This window comes from Oncorhynchus mykiss, chromosome 17 (assembly GCF_057628025.1).
Source record: "Oncorhynchus mykiss isolate SJ-2025 chromosome 17, ASM5762802v1, whole genome shotgun sequence".
Taxonomy (NCBI): Eukaryota; Metazoa; Chordata; class Actinopteri; order Salmoniformes; family Salmonidae; genus Oncorhynchus; species Oncorhynchus mykiss.
The window spans coordinates 77347826-77368881 of NC_143038.1; the positions used below are offsets into that span (position 1 = coordinate 77347826).

A 21056-nucleotide genomic window follows, 5' to 3' on the forward strand; every position below is an offset into this window, starting at 1 on the left:
AATATGGCTGCAGTAGTCATCTAAACCTGTCTGTTTCATGTCATTTGCTGGTGCTGTATATGTGTTTCTGCAGCCTGTCCTAGCTGGAATGGGAGAACCTGTAACTGGCACGGAACCTGCATGGATGGAATATCAGGGAATGGGTCCTGTGTCTGCAATGTGAGAATGGGCTTTATTATGTCATACACTACTGGCTCCCTACCCTACTGGCTCCCTACAATACTGGCTCCCTACCCTACTGGCTCCCTACCCTACTGGCTCCCTACACTACTGGCTCCCTACCCTACTGGCTCCCTACACTACTGGCTCCCTACCCTACTGGCTCCCTACACTACTGGCTCCCTACCCTACTGGCTCCCTACACTGCTGGCTCCCTACCCTACTGGCTCCCTACACTACTGGCTCCCTACCCTACTGGCTCCCTACACTACTGGCTCCCTACCCTACTGGCTCCCTACACTACTGGCTCCCTACCCTACTGGCTCCCTACACTACTGGCTCCCTACCCTACTGGCTCCCTACACTACTGGCTCCCTACCCTACTGGCTCCCTACACTGCTGGCTCCCTACCCTACTGACTCCCTACACTACTGGCTCCCTACCCTACTGGCTCCCTACACTACTGGCTCCCTACCCTACTGGTGCCCTACATACTGGCTCCCTACCCTACTGGCTCCCTACACTACTGGCTCCCTACCCTACTGGCTCCCTACACTACTGGCTCCCTACACTACTGGCTCCCTACCCTACTGGCTCCCTACACTACTGGCTCCCTACCCTACTGGCTCCCTACCCTACTGGCTCCCTACACTACTGGCTCCCTACCCTACTGGCTCCCTACACTACTGGCTCCCTACCCTACTGGCTCCCTACACTACTGGCTCCCTACACTACTGGCTCCCTACCCTACTGGCTCCCTACCCTACTGGCTCCCTACACTACTGGCTCCCTACCCTACTGGCTCCCTACCCTACTGGCTCCCTACACTACTGGCTCCCTACCCTACTGGCTCCCTACACTACTGGCTCCCTACCCTACTGGCTCCCTACGCTACTGGCTCCCTACCCTACTGGCTCCCTACACTACTGGCTCCCTACCCTACTGGCTCCCTACACTACTGGCTCCCTACACTACTGGCTCCCTACACTACTGGCTCCCTACCCTACTGGCTCCCTACCCTACTGGCTCCCTACACTACTGGCTCCCTACCCTACTGGCTCCCTACACTACTGGCTCCCTACCCTACTGGCTCCCTACACTACTGGCTCCCTACCCTACTGGCTCCCTACCCTACTGGCTCCCTACACTACTGGCTCCCTACCCTACTGGCTCCCTACACTACTGGCTCCCTACCCTACTGGCTCCCTACACTACTGGCTCCCTACCCTACTGGCTCCCTACACTACTGGCTCCCTACCCTACTGGCTCCCTACCCTACTGGCTCCCTACACTACTGGCTCCCTACCCTACTGGCTCCCTACACTACTGGCTCCCTACCCTACTGGCTCCCTACACTACTGGCTCCCTACACTACTGGCTCCCTACCCTACTGGCTCCCTACACTACTGGCTCCCTACCCTACTGGCTCCCTACCCTACTGGCTCCCTACACTGCTGGCTCCCTACCCTACTGGCTCCCTACACTACTGGCTCCCTACACTACTGGCTCCCTACCCTACTGGCTCCCTACCCTACTGGCTCCCTACACTACTGGCTCCCTACCCTACTGGCTCCCTACCCTACTGGCGACTTCCCATTTTTCCACAAGTGTGTACCATTGTAAAATCCAAGCTAGAAAGTGTACGAGTGCACACTTCGGGAGAAGGAAGGAGAATTAAGACTCAGCCTCTGTGTGTTTCCCTTTGTTGTCTGGGTCAGGAGGGATACACGGGCTTTGCCTGCCAGCAGTGTTCCAACAAGAATTCATACGGAGACAACTGTAAATCAGGTACATCTCTCTCTCTCTCTCTCTCTCTCTCTCTCTCTCTCTCTCTTTCTTTATTTCTCTCTTAGTCTCTCTCTCTTTCTCTCTCTCTCTCTCTTAGTCTCTCTCTCTCTCTCTCTCTCTCTCTCTCTTAGTCTCTCTCTGTCTCTTTCTCTCTCTCTCTTTCTCTCTCTCTCTTAGTGTCTCTTTCTCTCTCTCTCTTTCTCTCTCTGTCTCTCTCTCTCTCTCTATTCTCTCTCTCTGTCTCTCAGTCTTTCTCTCTGTCTCTCTCTCTCTCTCTCTCTCTCTCTCTCTCTCAATTCAATTCAATTCAATTCAATTCAATTCAATTCAAGGGGCTTTATTGGGGGAACATGTGTTAACATTGCCAAAGCAAGTGAGTAGTCAGGTTATAGATGATGGTGTAGCTGAGACTGGGTCTAGTCATGCTATAGATGGAGATGTAGCTGAGGCTGGGTCTAGTTATGTTATAGATGATGGTGTAGATTTTATTTATTTATTTTATTTCACCTTTATTTAACCAGGTAGACAAGTTGAGAACAAGTTCTCATTTACAATTGCGACCTGGCCAAGATAAAGCAAAGCAGTTCGACACATACAACGACACAGAGTTACACATGGAGTAAAACAAACATACAGTCAATAATACAGTATAAACAAGTCTATATACGATGTGAGCAAATGAGGTGAGATAAGGGAGGTAAAGGCAAAAAAGGCCATGGTGGCAAAGTAAATACAGTATAGCAAGTAAAACACTGGAATGGGAGATTTGCAATGGGAGAAAGTGCAAAGTAGAAATAAAAATAATGGGGTGCAAAGGAGCAAAATAAATAAATAAATTAAATACAGTAGGGAAAGAGGTAGTTGTTTGGGCTAAATTATAGGTGGGCTATGTACAGGTGCAGTAATCTGTGAGCTGCTCTGACAGTTGGTGCTTAAAGCTAGTGAGGGAGATAAGTGTTTCCAGTTTCAGAGATTTTTGTAGTTCGTTCCAGTCATTGGCAGCAGAGAACTGGAAGGAGAGGCGGCCAAAGAAATAATTCGTTTTGGGGGTGATGATGAGACTGGGTTTAGTCATGCTATAGATGGAGATGCAGCTGAGGCTGGGTCTAGTTATGTTATAGATAGTGGTGTAGATGAGACTGGGTTTAGTCATGCTATAGATGGAGATGCAGCTGAGGCTTGCTCAAGGAGATAGAAGCTCCCAGCTCCTCCTTCTTTGGTTTGGAAAGACAGATCGGTGAAGCCAAGGGTATTCATTGTCTACGGCTGTCTGATGGGCGGGTGACCTATGGGGTTGGGGGGTGAGGTGTGGGAGCTGACTTGTATACTGAGTTGTATAGGGCAGAACTGTGTGATCCTATGTGTACTCCGGTTTTGTTTTCTGAACCCTAAACTCTCTGGGAAAAAGGCATGAAATGGACATTCCCCTGTTGTCCCATGAACTGGCAGAGGCCGTAAACCTCTCTAACCTACTGAAGTCCCCCTGCCGTGCCCCGGGTGTCGATGGACTTTTTTAAATTCGGAGGAATATTTGGACTTGACTTCTTTTGTGTGTTGAGTGAGTATGTCGGGGTAGGAGAGCTGTCGTCGGGCGGCTCTGAATCTCCTGCACAAGAAAAGGGACTTGTTTGAACTTAAGAACTGGAGGCCTGTGGCATTGCTCTGTGCGAACTACAAGATATTTGCCAAGGTTCTCTCTAACCTACTGAAGTCCCATCTGGTCTCTAGTACCAGACACATTGTGTCCCAGAACGTTCAATCATAGACATCTTGTTCTTAATCAGGGACATGTTGAGAGTTTCTAATGTGAACTGTGGACTGGTCTCTTTAGACCAGGAGAAGGCATTTGATAGTGGACCATGATAATCTGTTTAATGTGATGTCTGAGGGTTTGGAGAAAAGTTTTTGGCCTGTATGGAGATGTTGTATGCTGGGGTGTCATGTATGGTCAAGGTGGGAGGGGGGCTCTATAGGCCAGTCTGGGTGAGGCGGAGAATTAGACAAGGGTGCCCTCTATCAGGGCAGTTAAATACACTAGCTGTTGAGACTTTTTTGGGCCTGCTACGCAGGAGACTGCAGAGAGTGTGCTGGATAAGCATGGGTGTGTTGACAGGCGTAGCAGTGTCGGCATGTGCAGATGATGTTTCTGTGATGGTCAGGGATGGTTAGGATATGCAGGCACTATAGATTAGTCTGAAGGTATACGGGTGAGATTTGTCAGCTAAGGTGAACTGGGACAAGAGCAAAGCTCTGTTATGTGGGGAATGGAGGGATAGGGTCCCCCCTCTGCTTCCAGGGGGTTTGCATGGGGTTGTAAAGGAAGGGCTTAACATTTTGGGGATGTGCCTGGGCTCAGAGAGGTGGGTCAGGAAGAACTGGGAGGGGCTGTCACATGCACTGGTGTCAAGACTGGCCAGGTGGAGGTGGCTCTTCTTCCAAGTGTCATATAGAGGGAGGTGATAATCAACAACCTGGCGGTATCCTCCCTGTGGCAGCTGGCGGTTTAGGGTTGGACTGGCAGCTGTTCATCATAAGGCTGGAGAGGCTGAATATAGCAGGTCACTTTGATTTTTACTCTGCGGTGCCGAGGGCCTGGCAGCTGCTGAGGCCCAAACAAGAGGTGGGTGTGGAGCCTGGGCTGTGGGTGTGGGAGGAGCCTATCTTCCACAAACCATCCATCCTTTTGAGATCGGTTCAGTTGGCCACCCTGCAGAGGCGACTGACGGCAGCGGGTTTACTAAGGCTGGGTGACCTGTGGCTGCTGGGGGAGGAGGGGTGGAAAACCCTGGAAGTCCTGGCACAACAAACAGGACTAACATCCCCGAAGGGGGAGGGGCCACCAGTGTTTCCGCCACTGCAGGTGACGGTAGAGACTGGGGACTGGCAAGGGGGTCTGGAGGACTTGTTAGATTTTAACACTCTGAGCCTGAGGGAGTTTGAGGATGTGGGAGGTAAAGCCTTCTACAACCTCTGCATTAAGGTGAGGAACATTAGGAGCCTAACAGGAGTGAAGGCACATCAGTGGCAGGGGGTATGTGGGGCGGAGAGTATGGTGGGTTTTAGAGGGGGCTCTACAAACCCCCAGTACCAAAAAGGTCAGGGGACCTCCAGTGGAGGGTTCTACATGGAGCCCTGGACAGTAACAGCTGGTTGGTACGGGTTGAACTGGGAGTTGGGCAGGGGTGTCCTTCCTGTGTCATGAGTGAAACTGTGCATCATGTGTTTTCTGTGTACGCCAGGTAATGCCATTAATGTCTCTGTTGGAATGTTTGTGTGAGAGGTTGGGGGTGGAGTTTACTGTTGGGATGTTTGTGTGAGAGGTTGGGGGTGGAGTTTACTGTTGGAATGTTTGTGTGAGAGGTTGGGGGTGGAGTTTACTGTTGGGATGTTTGTGTGAGAGGTTGGGGGTGGAGTTTACTGTTGGGATGTTTGTGTGAGAGGTTGGGGGTGGAGTTTACTGTTGGAATGTTTGTGTGAGAGGTTGGGGGTGGAGTTTACTGTTGGGATGTTTGTGTGAGAGGTTGGGGGTGGAGTTTACTGTTGGGATGTTTGTTTGAGAGGTTGGGGGTGGAGTTTACTGTTGGAATGTTTGTGTGAGAGGTTTGGGGTGGAGTTTAATGTTGGGATGTTTGTGTGAGAGGTTTGGAGTGGAGTTTACTGTTGGGATGTTTGTGTGAGAGGTTGGGGGTGGAGTTTACTGTTGGGATGTTTGTGTGAGAGGTTGGGGGTGGAGTTTACTGTTGGGATGTTTGTGTGAGAGGTTGGGGGTGGAGTTTACTGTTGGGATGTTTGTGTGAGAGGTTGGGGGTGGAGTTTACTGTTGGGATGTTTGTGTGAGAGGTTGGGGGTGGAGTTTACTGTTGGGATGTTTTTAATGAGTGCTGGTATTCGAAGAAGGAAAAGGCCAAACGTGTCAAACGTGTGTTGTAGAAGTGGTGAGGTTTTGGTTATTGTGATGTGTGGTGATGTTTTGTGTTGTGGGGTAGAGGGCAAGGTGAGGATGCAGTACAGGGGATATTTGTTTTTTAAAGGTGGTTGGGGGGGGGGGGGTTAATGTGGTGAGGTTTTAATTAAATTAGGATGTTTCATTAAAGAAAGACAAACAGTCAAAAGTCTCTCTCTCTTCTCTCAATTCAATTCAAATGGTCCCCATCTCTCTCTCTCCCCCCTCTTCCTATCTCTCTCTCCCTGCTACATCTCTCTTTTCCCCCATTTCTCTCTCTTTCTCTCTCTATTCCCGCCATGAATATTCTAACCTGTCAGCTAATGTTGTCATTGTTGTTTTGGTGTGTTGTCTAGAGTGCGGCTGTGTGAATGGAGAGTGTAATAACGGTCCTGATGGGAACGGAGAGTGCTACTGCCAGCCGCCGTACACTGGACCCAGGTGTGAACAAGGTAACCCCGCCCTCCTTTACACCAGATACAGTGGGGCAAAAAAAGTATTTAGTCAGCCACCAATTGTGCAAGTTCTCCCACTTAAAAAGATGAGAGAGGCCTGTAATTTTCATCACAGGTACACATTTTCCACCATAATTTGCAAATAAATTCATTAAAAATTGATTTTTTTCTTCTCATTTTATCTGTCATAGTTGAAGTGTACCTATGATGAAAATTACAGGCCTCTCTCATATTTTTAAGTGGGAGGACTTGCACAATTGGTGGCTTACTAATATGCACACATCTAATATTCACCCTTACAAAAAAAGTAATGATTTCACATGGAAAATCGTGTTAAAACGTGTTTTTTTTGAAGACCTGATCACGTTTATCACATATGTTATCACATGTTGTTTTACATGTTGTCACGTTATCACATTGACTTCAAATGTGATTACATACATCTTTTGGAACATTTCACATGTGAAATACATGTATTTTTTTAAAGGAAACCCAGTTTTCACCGTGTTCTGGACCAGACAAGCTTTCAAAAAATAAAATGTATTGATTGATAATTGTTATCTTGTTCTCATTTAGTGATCTCATTTAGTGATCCCATTTAGTGATCTCATTTAGTGATCTCATTTAGTGATCTCATTTAGTGATCCCATTTAGTGATCTTATTTAGTGATCTCATTTAGTGATCTCATTTAGTGATCCCATTTAGTGATCTCATTTAGTGATCTCATTTAGTGATCCCATTTAGTGATCTCATTTAGTGATCCCATTTAGTGATCTCATTTAGTGATCTCATTTAGTGATCCCATTTAGTGATCTCATTTAGTGATCTCATTTAGTGATCCCATTTAGTGATCCCATTTAGTGATCTCATTTAGTGAAAGGTACTTCAGGTACTGTAGGTTGGTGTCTACTGATGATGTGTATTATGTTTCCTCCAGTCTCTGCAGCCTGTAAGAACTGCAGTGCCTACTCCCACTGTAAAGGAGTGGCAGACAACTCCGTGTGTCAATGTCTTCCTGGGTTTCACAAGACTGGAGACCGTTGCTCAGGTAACAGAGTTCATAGATATCACTAGGGTGACAAAATTCTCCTAACTTTCCCAAAATTCATAGGCTTCTCATTTATATTATATTCTGCTCTGTTCTATTCTATTCTGCTCTTTTCTATTTTATTCCATTCTGCTCCATTCTGCTCTATTCTATTCTGTTCTATTCTATTCTATTCTGTTCTATCCTGTTCTATTCTGTTCTATCCTGTTCTATTCTGTTCTATTCTGTTAATTTCTGTTCTATTCTGTTCTATTCTGTTCTATCCTGTTCTATTCTGTTCTATTCTGTTCCATTCTGCTCTATTCTGTTCTATTCATGCTCTATTCTGCTCTATTCTTTTCTATTCTGCTCTATCCTATTCCATTCTGCTCAATTCTGTTCTATCCTGTTCTGTTATAATATATCCTGTTCTATTCTGTTATATTCTGCTCTATTCTGTTCTATCCTGTTCTGTTATAATATATCCTGTTCTATTATGTTCTATCCTGTTCTATCCTGTTCTATTCTGTTCTATTCTGTTCCATTCTGCTCAATTATGTTCTATTCTGTTCTATTCTGTTTCATTCTGCTCAATTATGTTCTATTCTGTTCTATCCTGTTCTATCCTGTTCTATTATGTTCTATCCTGTTCTATTCTGTTCTATCCTGTTCTATCCTGTTCTATCCTGTTCTATTCTGTTCTATCCTGTTCTATCCTGTTCTGTTATAATATATTCTGTTCTATTCTGTTCTATCCTGTGCTGTTATAATATATTCTGTTCTATTCTGTTCTATCCTGTGCTGTTATAATATATTCTGTTCTATTCTGCTCTATTCTGTTCTATTCTGTTCTATTCTGTTCTATTCTGTTCTGTTATAATATATTCTGTTCTATCCTATTCTATTCTGTTCTATTCTGTTCTATTCTGTTCTATTCTGTTCTATTCTGTTCTGTTATAATATATTCTGTTCTATTCTGTTCTATCCTGTGCTGTTATAATATATTCTGTTCTATTCTGCTCTATTCTGTTCTATTCTGTTCTATTCTGTTCTATTCTGTTCTGTTATAATATATTCTGTTCTATTCTGTTCGATCTTGTTCTATCCTGTTCTATCCTGTTCTGTTATAATATATTCTGTTCTATTCTGTTCTATCCTCTGCTGTTATAATATATTCTGTTTTATTCTGTTCTATCCTGTTCTATCATGTTCTCTTCTGTTTTGTTATAATATATTATGTTATATTCTGTTCTATTCTGTTCTATTCTGTTCTGTTATAATATATTCTGTTCTATCCTATTCTATTCTGTTCTATTCTGTTCTATTCTGTTCTATTCTGTTCTATTCTGTTCTGTTATAATATATTCTGTTCTATTCTGTTCTATCCTGTGCTGTTATAATATATTATGTTCTATTCTGTTCTATTCTGTTCTATTCTGTTCTATTCTGTTCTGTTATAATATATTCTGTTCTATTCTGTTCTATCTTGTTCTATCCTGTTATATCCTGTTCTATTCTGTTTTATTTGGTTTATTCTGCTCTGCTCTATTATATTATATTCTGCTCTGTTATATTCTGCTGTGTTCTATTCTGCTCTGTTCTATTCTATTCTGCCAAATTCTATTCTGTCCTGCTCTGCTCTGTTCTATTCTATTCTGCTCTATTCAATTCTGCTCTGTTCTATTCTATTCTGTTATATTCTGCTCTGTTCTATTCTGCTCTGTTCTGTTCTGTTCTGTTCTATTCTGTTCTGTTCTATTCTGTTCTATTCTGTTCTATTCTATTCTGCTCTATTCAATTCTGCTCTGTTCTATTATGTTCTGTTCTATTCTGCTCTGATATATTATGCTGTGTTCTATTCTGCTCTGTTCTATTCTATTCTGCCAAATTCTATTCTGTCCTGCTCTGCTCTGTTCTATTCTATTCTGCTCTATTCAATTCTGCTCTGTTCTATTCTATTCTGTTCTATTCTGCTCTGTTCTATTCTGCTCTGTTCTGTTCTGTTCTATTCTGTTCTGTTCTATTCTGTTCTATTCTGTTCTATTCTATTCTGCTCTATTCAATTCTGCTCTGTTCTATTCTGTTCTGTTCTATTCTGTTCTGTTCTATTCTGTTCTATTCTGTTCTATTCTATTCTGCTCTATTCAATTCTGCTCTGTTCTATTCTGTTCTGTTCTATTCTGCTCTGTTCTATTCTGTTCTGTTCTATTCTGCTCTGTTCTATTCTATTCTGCTATATTCTATTCTGTCCTGCTCTGCTCTGTTCTATTCTATTCTATTCTGCTCTGTTCTATTCTATTCTGTTCTATTCTGCTCTATTCTATTATGTTCTATTCTACTCTGTTCTGTTCTATTCTGCTCTGTTCTATTCTATTCTGCTATGTTCTATTCTATTCTGCTATATTCTATTCTGTCCTGCTCTGATCTGCTTTGTTCTATTCTATTCTGTTCTATTCTGCTCTATTCTATTATGTTATATTCTACTCTGTTTTGTTCTATTCTGCTCTGTTCTGTTCTATTCTGCTATGTTCTATTCTATGCTGCTCTATTCTATTCTGCTCTGTTCTATTCTATTCTGCTATGTTCTATTCTATGCTGCTCTATTCTATTCTGATCTGTTCTATTCTATTCTGCTATGTTCTATTCTATGCTGCTCTATTCTATTCTGCTCTGTTCTATTCTATTCTGCTATGTTCTATTCTATGCTGCTCTATTCTATTCTGATCTGTTCTATTCTATTCTGCTATGTTCTATTCTATGCTGCTCTATTCTATTCTGATCTGTTCTATTCTATTCTGCTATGTTCTATTCTATGCTGCTCTATTCTATTATGTTCTGTTCTGCTCTGCTCTGTTCTGTTCTATTCTGTTATATTAAATGTTCTATTCTATTCTATTCTATTAAATTATGTTCTGTTCTGCTCTGCTCTGTTCTGTTCTATTCTGTTCTATTAAATTATGTTCTATTCTGCTCTGTTCTGTTCTATTCTGTTTCAATCTGTTCTATTCACTTGTATTCTGTTCTATTCTGTTCTATTAAATTCTGTTATATTCTGCTCTGTCCTGTTCTGTTCTATTCTGTTCTATTAAATTCTGTTCTATTCTGTTTTATTAAATTCTGTTCTATTCTGTTTTATTATGTTCTATTCACTTATATTCTGTTTTATTCTGTTCTATTCTATTCTGTTTTATTCTGTTCTATTCACTTCTATTCTGTTTTATTCTGTTCTATTCTATTCTGTTTTATTCTGTTCTATTCTATTCTGTTTTATTATGTTCTATTCTATTCTGTTTTATTCTGTTCTACTAAATTCTGTTCTATTCTGTTCTATTAAATTCTGTTCTATTCTGCTCTGTCCTGTTCTGTTCTAATCTGTTCTATTAAATTCTGTTCAATTCTGTTTTATTCTGTTCTACTAAATTCTGTTCTATTCTGTTCTATTAATTTCTGTTATGTTCTGTTCTATTCTGCTCTGTCCTGTTCTATCAAATTCTGTTCTATTCTGTTTTATTCTGTTCTACTAAATTCTGTTCTATTCTGTTCTATTAATTTCTGTTCTGTTCTGTTCTATTCTGCTCTGTCCTGTTCTATCAAATTCTGTTCTATTCTGTTTTATTCTGTTCTATTCTATTCTGTTTTATTCTGTTCTATTCACTTCTATTCTGTTTTATTAAATCCTGTTCTATTCTGTTTTATTCTGTTCTGCTGTGATCCCTTCTGATTTACTCTCTTCTATTCCGTTCCATAATTTAATATTTATATTATTTCCCAGGTTTTTGTTCTGCTAAACAATGTGATGTGAATGCGGACTGTTCTTGGCTGGGGGGGCGGCTGTTCCAGTGCCAGTGTAAGGCAGGTTACAAGGGGGATGGTCGGATGTGTGTTCCCATCAACCCATGTGACGAGGACAACGGAGGCTGTCCTCGCAATTCCACTGTCTGTGTCTATAATAGCCCTGGCAAGGTGAGTCTGTGTCTATACCAGCAGGGTTAAACTGTGTCTATTCCAGCAGGGTTAGTCTGTGTCTATACCAGCAGGGTTAGTCTGTCTATACCAGCAGAGTTAAACTGTGTCTATTCCAGCAGGGTTAGTCTGTGTCTATACCAGCAGGTTTAGTCTGTGTCTATACCAGCAGGGTTAGTCTGTATCTATACCAGCAGGGTTAGTCTGTCTGTACCAACAGGGTTAGTCTGTCTATACCAGCAGGGTTATTCTGTATCTATACCAGCAGGGTTAGTCTGTATCTATACCAGCAGGGTTAGTCTGTGTCTATACCAGCAGGGTTAGTCTGTGTCTATACCAGCAGGGTTAGTCTGTATCTATACCAGCAGGGTTAGTCTGTCTGTACCAGCAGGGTTAGTCTGTCTATACCAGCAGGGTTAGTCTGTGTCTGCACCAGCAGGGTTAGTCTGTCTATACCAGCAGGGTTAAACTGTGTCTATTCCAGCAGGGTTAGTCTGTGTCTATACCAGCAGGGTTAAACTGTGTCTATTCCAGCAGGGTTAGTCTGTGTCTATACCAGCAGGGTTAAACTGTGTCTGCACCAGCAGGGTTAGTCTGTCTATACCAGCAGGGTTAAACTGTGTCTGCACCAGCAGGGTTAGTCTGTCTATACCAGCAGGGTTAAACTGTGTCTATTCCAGCAGGTTTAGTCTGTGTCTATACCAGCAGGGTTAGTCTGTCTATACCAGCAGGGTTAGTCTGTGTCTATACCAGCAGGGTTAGTCTGTCTTTACCAGCAGGGTTAGTCTGTCTATACCAGCAGTGTTAAACTGTGTCTATTCCAGCAGGGTTAGTCTGTCTATACCAGCAGGGTTAAACTGTGTCTATTCCAGCAGGGTTAAACTGTGTCTATTCCAGCAGGGTTAGTCTGTCTATACCAGCAGGGTTAGTCTGTCTATACCAGCAGGGTTAGTCTGTGTCTATACCAGCAGGGTTAGTCTGTCTTTACCAGCAGGGTTAGTCTGTCTATACCAGCAGGGTTAAACTGTGTCTATACCAGCAGGGTTAGTCTGTGTCTATACCAGCAGGGTTTGTCTGTCTGTAACAGCAGGGTTTGTGTGTATCTATACAAGCAGGGTTAGTCTGTCTATACCAGCAGGGTTTGTGTGTATCTATACCAGCAGGGTTTGTGTGTATATGTTAGTGCTGAGCGATTTAACCAAAATGTCAGTTACTTTTATTTTATTTTTAAAAGAATTGACCAACGTCGGATCAATTATTTAAACGCAATGAACTACAATGACCATAATCCATTGCGCTCGTACTTGCCTGGAGATGGAGAGAAGAGAGAAGGATGGAGCAGTTGCTTCACAACGTATCTCTAACTGAAATTTCATGAACGATTTATCTATCGATAGTTGGTATTCAGCAGTCATGTAAATATGCCTTATTTGATTTGAACTACTACAATAGTGCTGTTGTCAGACAGCATAGACAGCAGCTCTATAGAGATGAGATGATGACTTGGAATGAAATAATAAAGCCATCAAATAAAACACAATGTGATAAACACAACAACTGAAATATTTTAGTGAAGTCATGTGAAGAAATGATGGTTAGTGATAAGCAGTAATGGACAGTCTCTACCATCATGTGACTTTTATTAATTACTTTATTCTGTGTTGTTACAGCATTCAACCCACATAATGCATCGTGCATTTAATGTCTAAAAACACTAATCAAACCTAAACCGAACCGACCTCAAAAAGCTTGAAATGCTCAATCTATACGATTTAGAGGAGTTTAGTTATAATTGAATTGTTTTATCAAGGTAATTCACTGATAAATCAGCTTCTGTTCAGCCAATTTGCTACGCTATTGTTTTGGCTGAGAGCCCCTCTTCCAAGCTTGAATTGAGTAGGTCTCGCAAGTATCGAGTTACGTATCCACAGCAAGACACCGGGGGTATCGGGTTACATATCCACAGCAAGACACCGGGGGTATCGGGTTACATATCCACAGCAAGACACCGGGGGTATCGGGTTACATATCCACAGCAAGACACCGGGGGTATCGGGTTACATATACACAGCAAGACACCGGGGGTATCGGGTTACATATCCACAGCAAGACACCGGGGGTATCGGGTTACATATCCACAGCAAGACACCGGGGGTATCGGGTTACATATACACAGCAAGACACCGGGGGTATCAGGTTACATATCCACAACAAGACACCGGGGGTATCGGGTTACATATCCACAGCAAGACACCGGGGGTATCGGGTTACATATCCACAACAAGACACCGGGGGTATCGGGTTACATATCCACAGCAAGACACCGGGGGTATCGGGTTACATATCCACAGCAAGACACCGGGGGTATCGGGTTACATATCCATATGTACAGCCTTTAAAACTCATTCGCTGGTCTGTCCATCAATTTGTGTCAGAACGGTACATCACATCCTGAAAGCTGAGAGTCTCCTGCAGCCATAAAGTAGTCCCATGGTTCTACGACAAACAGAAATGCTTTGATATAGAATAGAATTTAAAAAAATGTAACACAAATTGTAGATGTTAAACAAAACCACCTTGTGTTCATCACAGATAAACAAACTTTATATGAAATTAAATCTGAGATCGTAACCAATTTGTAGCATTGCTTGCCAACTCTTTGATTACAAGGGGAAAGAGAACAATGAATGACGTCAGTGCATCAGGAAATTAGGCTGATTTGTTATATAAAATCTTATAGCATAACAACTGTAATGTTGATTGTGAGTACATGTAGATTACAAAAATAGCTTCTTAGCGAAGAGCAATTTCTCAAGTAAGATCTTTACTAGGACTGCCTGGGAGTGGTCTGAGTGGGGCGGGAAACTAACTGTTATTGGCCGAGGTTTGGAACCTGGCCAAAACTCCATCCCACCAAAACATGCTGAAATTTCAGCCGGTCTTTTCAAACAGATCTTACACTGAAAGTGCATCATAATTTTCAAATTTTCACAGTATTATTCCAACCTCATAGTGTGGAAAAATATATGAAACACAGGAAAATCTCATTTTTGAGTGCACTGGGCCTTTCACATTAACAACCAGTCTAGGTAATAGTGTATGGTTTAATGGGATGGTTAGGTGTATTTGATAAAACATTTTAACCTTTATTTTAAACCTCTACAGGATTGGTGGGTCCCCCTCGGGACGGTTAAGCTGACGTAGGCTAATGAGATTAGCATGAGGTTGTAAGTAACAAGAACATTTCCCAGGACATAGACATATCTGATATTGGCAAAGCTTAAATTCTTGTTAATCTAACTGCACTGTCCAATTTACAGTAGCTATTACAATTAAATACCATGCTATTGTTAGAGGAGAGTGCACAATTATGAATTTCAAAAGTTATTAAAAAACCAATTAGGCACATTTGGGCAGACTTGATACAAACGTTTTAACAGAAATGTAATGGCTCATTGGAGCAGTCTAAAACTTTGCACATACACTGCTTCCATCTAGTAGCCAACATCTAAATTACACCTGGGCTGGAATAATACATAATGGCCTTTCTCTTTTCAAATGGTATCAAGAATATGCATATCCTTGCTTCAGGTCCTGAACTGCAGGCAGTTAGATTTGGGTATGTAATTTTAGGATTTTTTTTTTTTTTAAAGGTTCCCTTAACTAGGTAAGTCAGTTAAGACAAATTCTTATTTACAATGACGGCCTACCAGAAGGCCTCCTGCGGGGACGGGGGCTGGGATTAAAAATACATTTAATTAAAATATAGAACACACATCACAACGAGAGACACAACAACACTACTTAAAGAGAGACCTACGACAACAACATAGCAAGGCAGCAACACATGGTAGCAACACAACATAGTCATAGCCTGTTCTCTCTTCTCTCTCTCTCCACACGGCGTGCCAAGTCGAGGTCCAAAATGTTTCTTAACAGCTTCTACCCCCAAGACATAAGACTCCTGAACAGCTAATCAAAAGGATACCCAGACCCCTCTTATACACTGCTGCTACTCTCTGTTTATTATCTATGCACAGTCAATTTAACTCTACCTACATGTACATATTACGTCAATTACCTCACTAACTGGTGCCCCTGAGCATTGACTCTGTACCGGTTTCAAACTGTATATAGCCTCCACATTGACTCTGTACCGGTTTCCAACTGTATATAGCCTCCACATTGACTCTGTACCGGTTTCCAACTGTATATAGCCTCCACATTGACTCTGTACCGGTTCCAACTGTATATAGCCTCCACATTGACTCTGTACCGGTTTCCAACTGTATATAGCCTCCACATTGACTCTGTACCGGTTTCCAACTGTATATAGCCTCCACATTGACTCTGTACCGGTACCCCCTGTATATAGCCTCCACATTAACTCTGTACCGGTTTCCAACTGTATATAGCCTCCACATTGACTCTGTACCGGTACCCCCTGTATATAGCCTCCACATTGACTCTGTACCGGTTTCCAACTGTATATAGCCTCCACATTGACTCTGTACCGGTACCCCCTGTATATAGCCTCCACATTGACTCTGTACCGGTTTCCAACTGTATATAGCCTCCACATTGACTCTGTACCGGTTCCCAACTGTATATAGCCTCCACATTGACTCTGTACCGGTTTCCAACTGTATATAGCCTCCACATTGACTCTGTACCGGTGCCCCCTGTATATAGCCTCCACATTGACGCTGTACCGGTTTCCAACTGTATATAGCCTTGCTTTTTATTTTACTGATGCCGTTTAATTATTTCTTACCTTTATTTTTTACTTAACACTAATTATTTAAAAGATGTCTTAAAACTTCTTAAAGCATTGTTGGTTAAGGTCTTGTAAGCATTTCACTGTACACCTGTTGTATTCGGCGCATGTGACAAACACAATTTGATTTGATTTGACAAGGCAGCAGCACAAAATATGGTCCAAACATTATTGGGCACAGACAACAGCACAAAGGGAAAGAAGGTAGAGACTACAATACATCACACAAAGCAGCCACACCTGTGTGTATAGTTGAGTGGGATGGATAGGGTGTAACTCCAGTGTAACTCTGTGTGTAGGCTTGCAAAATTCCGCTAAGTTATCCAAAAGTTTTTCAGAATTCCTGGTCGGAAGATTCTCGGAAGGATGGAATGTGCAGGGAATCTAGAACATTGTGAAAGTTCCAATAAACGGGAAACTGAATGTCTGTATCTGTCTGTATCTGATCTTCCAGTCTAGATGTGATTGTATGCATGGTTGGGAGGGCTCTACCCCGTCCTCCGGCTGTACCCTGAAGAATGTATGTAATGACACCACCTGCCACCCCAACGCCGGCTGTGAGACCGGCCTGGACGGATACCCCAGGTGGGTCAACCAATCAATCAACCAACTAATCAACCAATCAATCAAAATGTATTTTATAAAATTATAAAAGGTTATTTGTCACAAAGCGCTTTACAGATAACCAGCCTAAAACCCCAAAGAACAAGCAATGCAGAGACAGAAGCACAGTGGCCAGGAAACCTAGAAAGAAACCTAGAAACCTGGTCACTGTCCTGGTCACTGTCCTGGTCACTGTCCTGGTCACTGTCCTGGTCACTGTCCTGGTCACTGTCCTCACAAGAAGAATGTTGTAACCCAGGTAGGGTTGTAGTATTCTGGTAACTTTCCCAAAAATCACAGATTTTCCAGAAATCCTGGGTGGAAGTTTACTGGCATCAGAAAGAGAATAAGGAGAAGGAAATCTGGGAATCCTCATGGGAATTGTAACGAATGTTAATGGAATTTTGCAACTCTAAACTCAGGGGTGACCTGGCCAACTCTCCTCCTGGAGGGCTGCTAGGTCTGCAGGGTTTTGCTCCAGACCTGCTCTAACACAACTGATTCAGCTAATCAAGGATCTGATGAGCAGCTAAATAGTAGAACAAGGTGTGTTAGAGTAGGGCTGGAGCAAAACCCTACACACCCAGAAAGATTTCCTCTCCGTAAATCATGCACGCCCAATAGCTCTCTGGGAGGAGGGCTGGACCCCCTGTAAATCCTGAACACCCAGTTACTCTCTGGGAAGAGGGCTGGACCCCCTGTATTTTAACTCTGAATTGAATGCTCTCCTTCTCTCTCTCTCTCTCTCTCTCTCTCTCTCTCTCTCTCTCTCTCTCTCTCTCTCTCTCTCTCTCTCTCTCTCTCTCTCTCTCTCTCTCTCTCTCTCCTCGGTCAGGTGCTTGTGCAACGCCCAACAGATTGGCGATGGCTACCGTTGTTATGGCAACCTGATGGAACGGCTAGTGGAGCTGAACAGGGAGGGGACACACAAGGGGAAGCTCTCTGGAGCCATCTTGCTATTTGGTACCCAACCTCCCTATATGTGTTATTGTTGTTGTTAAACAGCAGGTTACTAATGTCTGTTTTCTTTATATTCAGTGAGAGACTGTAGGCTGACCATCAGCCAACAGGGACCTTTCACCGCTTTCGTCCCTCTTTCGTCCTTCATTGTGCCTCTAGCAGTAAGTTAACGTAAAACCTAACCCTAACAACCTAACCCTAACAACCTAACCCTAACAACCTAACCCTAACATCCTAACCCTTATAAAGTAACCCTAACAACCTAATCCTAACAACCTAACCCTAACAACCTAACCCTTATAACGTAACCCTAACAACCTAACCCTTATAACGTAACCCTAACAACCTAATCCTTATAACGTAACCCTAACAACCTAACCCTAACAACCTAACCCTAACAACCTAACCCTTATAACGTAACCCTAACAACCTAATCCTAACAACCTAACCCTTATAACATAACCCTAACAACCTAATCCTAACAACCTAACCCTAACAACCTAATCCTAACAACCTAACCCTTATAACGTAACCCTAACAACCTAACCCTTATAACGTAACCCTAACAACCTAATCCTTATAACGTAACCCTAACAACCTAATCCTTATAACGTAACCCTAACAACCTAATCCTTATAACGTAACCCTAACAACCTAATCCTAACAACCTAACCCTTATAACGTAACCCTAACAACCTAATCCTAACAACCTAACCCTTATAACGTAACCCTAACAACCTAACCCTAACAACCTAACCCTTATAACGTAACCCTAACAACCTAACCCTAACAACCTAACCCTGATAACGTAACCATAACAACCTAATCCTAACAACCTAACCCAAACAACCTAACCCTAATAACGCAACCATAACAACCTAACCCTAACAACCTAACCCAGAGGTTGATAATCATACTAACCTCACCCTGATCCCAGATCTGTCTGTGCTTTAGTCTTGGGGTCATCAAACCTCCCCTCAGGACCCCCAGCCGTTCCCCGTCCAGGGATTATCAAACCTCTCCTCAGGACCCCCAGCTGTTCCCTGTCCAGGGGGTTATCAGACCTCTCCTCAGGACCCCAAGCCGTTCCCTGTCCTGGGGATTATCAAACCTCTCCCCAGGACCCCCAGCCGTTCCATGTCCTGGGGATTATCAAACCTCTCCCCAGGACCCCCAGCCGTTCCCTGTCCAGGGATTATCAAACCTCTCCTCAGGACCCCCAGCCGTTCCCTGTCCAGGGATTATCAAACCTCTCCCCAGGACCCCCAGCCGTTCCCCGTCCAGGGATTATCAAACCTCTCCTCAGGACCCCCAGCTGTTCCCTGTCCAGGGGGTTATCAGACCTCTCCTCAGGACCCCAAGCCGTTCCCTGTCCTGGGGATTATCAAACCTCTCCCCAGGACCCCCAGCCGTTCCATGTCCCGGGGATTATCAAACCTCTCCCCAGGACCCCCAGCCGTTCCCTGTCCAGGGATTATCAAACCTCTCCTCAGGACCCCCAGCCGTTCCCTGTCCAGGGATTATCAAACCTCTCCCCAGGACCCCCAGCCGTTCCCCGTCCAGGGATTATCAAACCTCTCCTCAGGACCCCCAGCTGTTCCCTGTCCAGGGGGTTATCAGACCTCTCCTCAGGACCCCAAGCCGTTCCCTGTCCTGGGGATTATCAAACCTCTCCCCAGGACCCCCAGCCGTTCCCTGTCCAGGGATTATCAAACCTCTCCTCAGGACCCCCAGCCGTTCCCTGTCCAGGGATTATCAAACCTCTCCCCAGGACCCCCAGCCGTTCCCTGTCCAGGGATTATCAGACCTCTCCTCAGGACCCCCAGCCGTTCCCTGTCCAGGGATTATCAGACCTCTCCTCAGGACCCCCAGCCGTTCCCTGTCCAGGGGGTTATCAGACCTCTCCTCAGGACCCCCAGCCGTTCCCTGTATTAGAACTGTTTCAGATCTAGCACCCCTGATTCAACAAGCTAATCATCAATCCCTTTAATAGGTCAATCAGGTGAGCTAGTTCAGGGCTACAACAGCATCACTGCTTTAGTCCACTCCACTGCCTCATGGCAACCAGTCAGCTAAAGCACGATCAGATTTGAACAGGCCAGAGTTGCATCCCAAGCTTATGCTCTCTTCAGCTAAAGTGTTAGCAAGAAATAAATGTGTACTAGGTGTGTATACATGTGTACAAAATTCCATGACTTTCCAGGAATCCTGGTTGCAAGATTTCTGGGTTTAAAAGGGAATGACTAGGAAAATTGTGAATCCTTCAACCAGGATTTTTGGAAAACCAGGGAATTTTGGGAAAATGACTGGAATGTTGCAGCCTTAGTGGCACAATTAGAGATGCAGCCCAGGTTACTGACTCCTGTCCTGTTGTCCATCCTCCTCAGGGCGTGACCGACGAGTCTGTGTGTCAACGTTACCTGGTGAGGGGTCAGTACCTGTATAAAAGCCTGGATAGAACCGACGTCTATACTGCAAGTGGACTACAACTCAGGTTCAAGCCCAATAAGGTGACTACAACTCAGGTTCAAACCCAATAAGGTGACTACAACTCAGGTTCAAACCCAATAAGGTGACTACAACTCAGGTTCAAGCCCAATAAGGTGACTACAACTCAGGTTCAAACCCAATAAGGTGAAAGAAATGCTATATTCTCATTCATCTGTATGTCTAGGCACATCATATCTTTCATATCTTGGTTCAAATCATATGTTTCAATAATCTTTCATCTACAGGCTAAACTAGATCTCTGTGACTTTTCTCCAGATTTTAAAACATTCTGAATACTGAATATTGAATGCTTTGGGTAAGGTCGCAAAATGCTGCATAGGTTTTCCCAGTTGGAATATTCCTGGAATCAGAAAGGGAATAAGCAGGAAATCCGATAATCCTCCAACAGGGATTTCTGGAAAACCTGGGATGTTACAGGAATTTTGCAACCCTAAATTATCTTGTTTCTAATCTTTAAAATGTCCTCCTTCTATAGGGTTGCATCTCAAATGGCACCCTATTCCCTTTATAGTTCACTACTTTTGACCAGGGCTCATAGGGCTCTAGGGAATAGGACTATATGGAAATAGGGTGCCATTTAAAACGCAGGTTACGTGTGTTTGGTCCCACCCCCAATGGGTTTGGTCCCACCCCCAATGTGGTGGTCCCACCCCCAATGTGTTTGGTCCCACACCCAATGTGTTTGGTGTTGTTTGACACAGATTACATGTGGTGGTCCCACCCCCAATGTGTTTGGTGTTGTTTGACAGAGATTACATGTGGTGGTCCCACCCCAATGTGTTTGGTGTTGTTTGACACAGATTACATGTGGTGGTCCCACCCCCAATGTGTTTGGTGTTGTTTGACAGAGATTACATGTGGTGGTCCCA

The 21056-nt window shown here is 43.5% G+C and overlaps 1 protein-coding gene across 8 annotated transcripts in view; it reads left to right on the forward strand.

The window, feature by feature from the left end:
- The window catches only part of stab1 (stabilin 1), a 157343-nt gene that overhangs the window by 12102 nt on the left and 124185 nt on the right, over positions 1-21056 (forward strand). For 7 of the 8 annotated variants that reach the window (XR_016488114.1, XR_016488115.1, XR_016488116.1 and 4 more), the window contains exons 3-11: positions 74-159; positions 1878-1947; positions 6247-6342; positions 7284-7394; positions 11146-11336; positions 16568-16698; positions 17552-17679; positions 17755-17837; positions 20064-20186. Coding sequence is in view for 2 of the 8 variants with exons in the window: in XM_090206515.1 (XP_090062641.1) it covers positions 74-159; positions 1878-1947; positions 6247-6342; positions 7284-7394; positions 11146-11336; positions 16568-16698; positions 17552-17679; positions 17755-17837; positions 20064-20186 (1019 nt within the window). In the remaining 6 variants the exon portion in view is untranslated. Of the gene's footprint in view, positions 1-73; positions 160-1877; positions 1948-6246; positions 6343-7283; positions 7395-11145; positions 11337-16567; positions 16699-17551; positions 17680-17754; positions 17838-20063; positions 20280-21056 lie in introns of all 8 variants that reach the window. The other variant, XM_090206517.1, reaches the window with a different exon arrangement.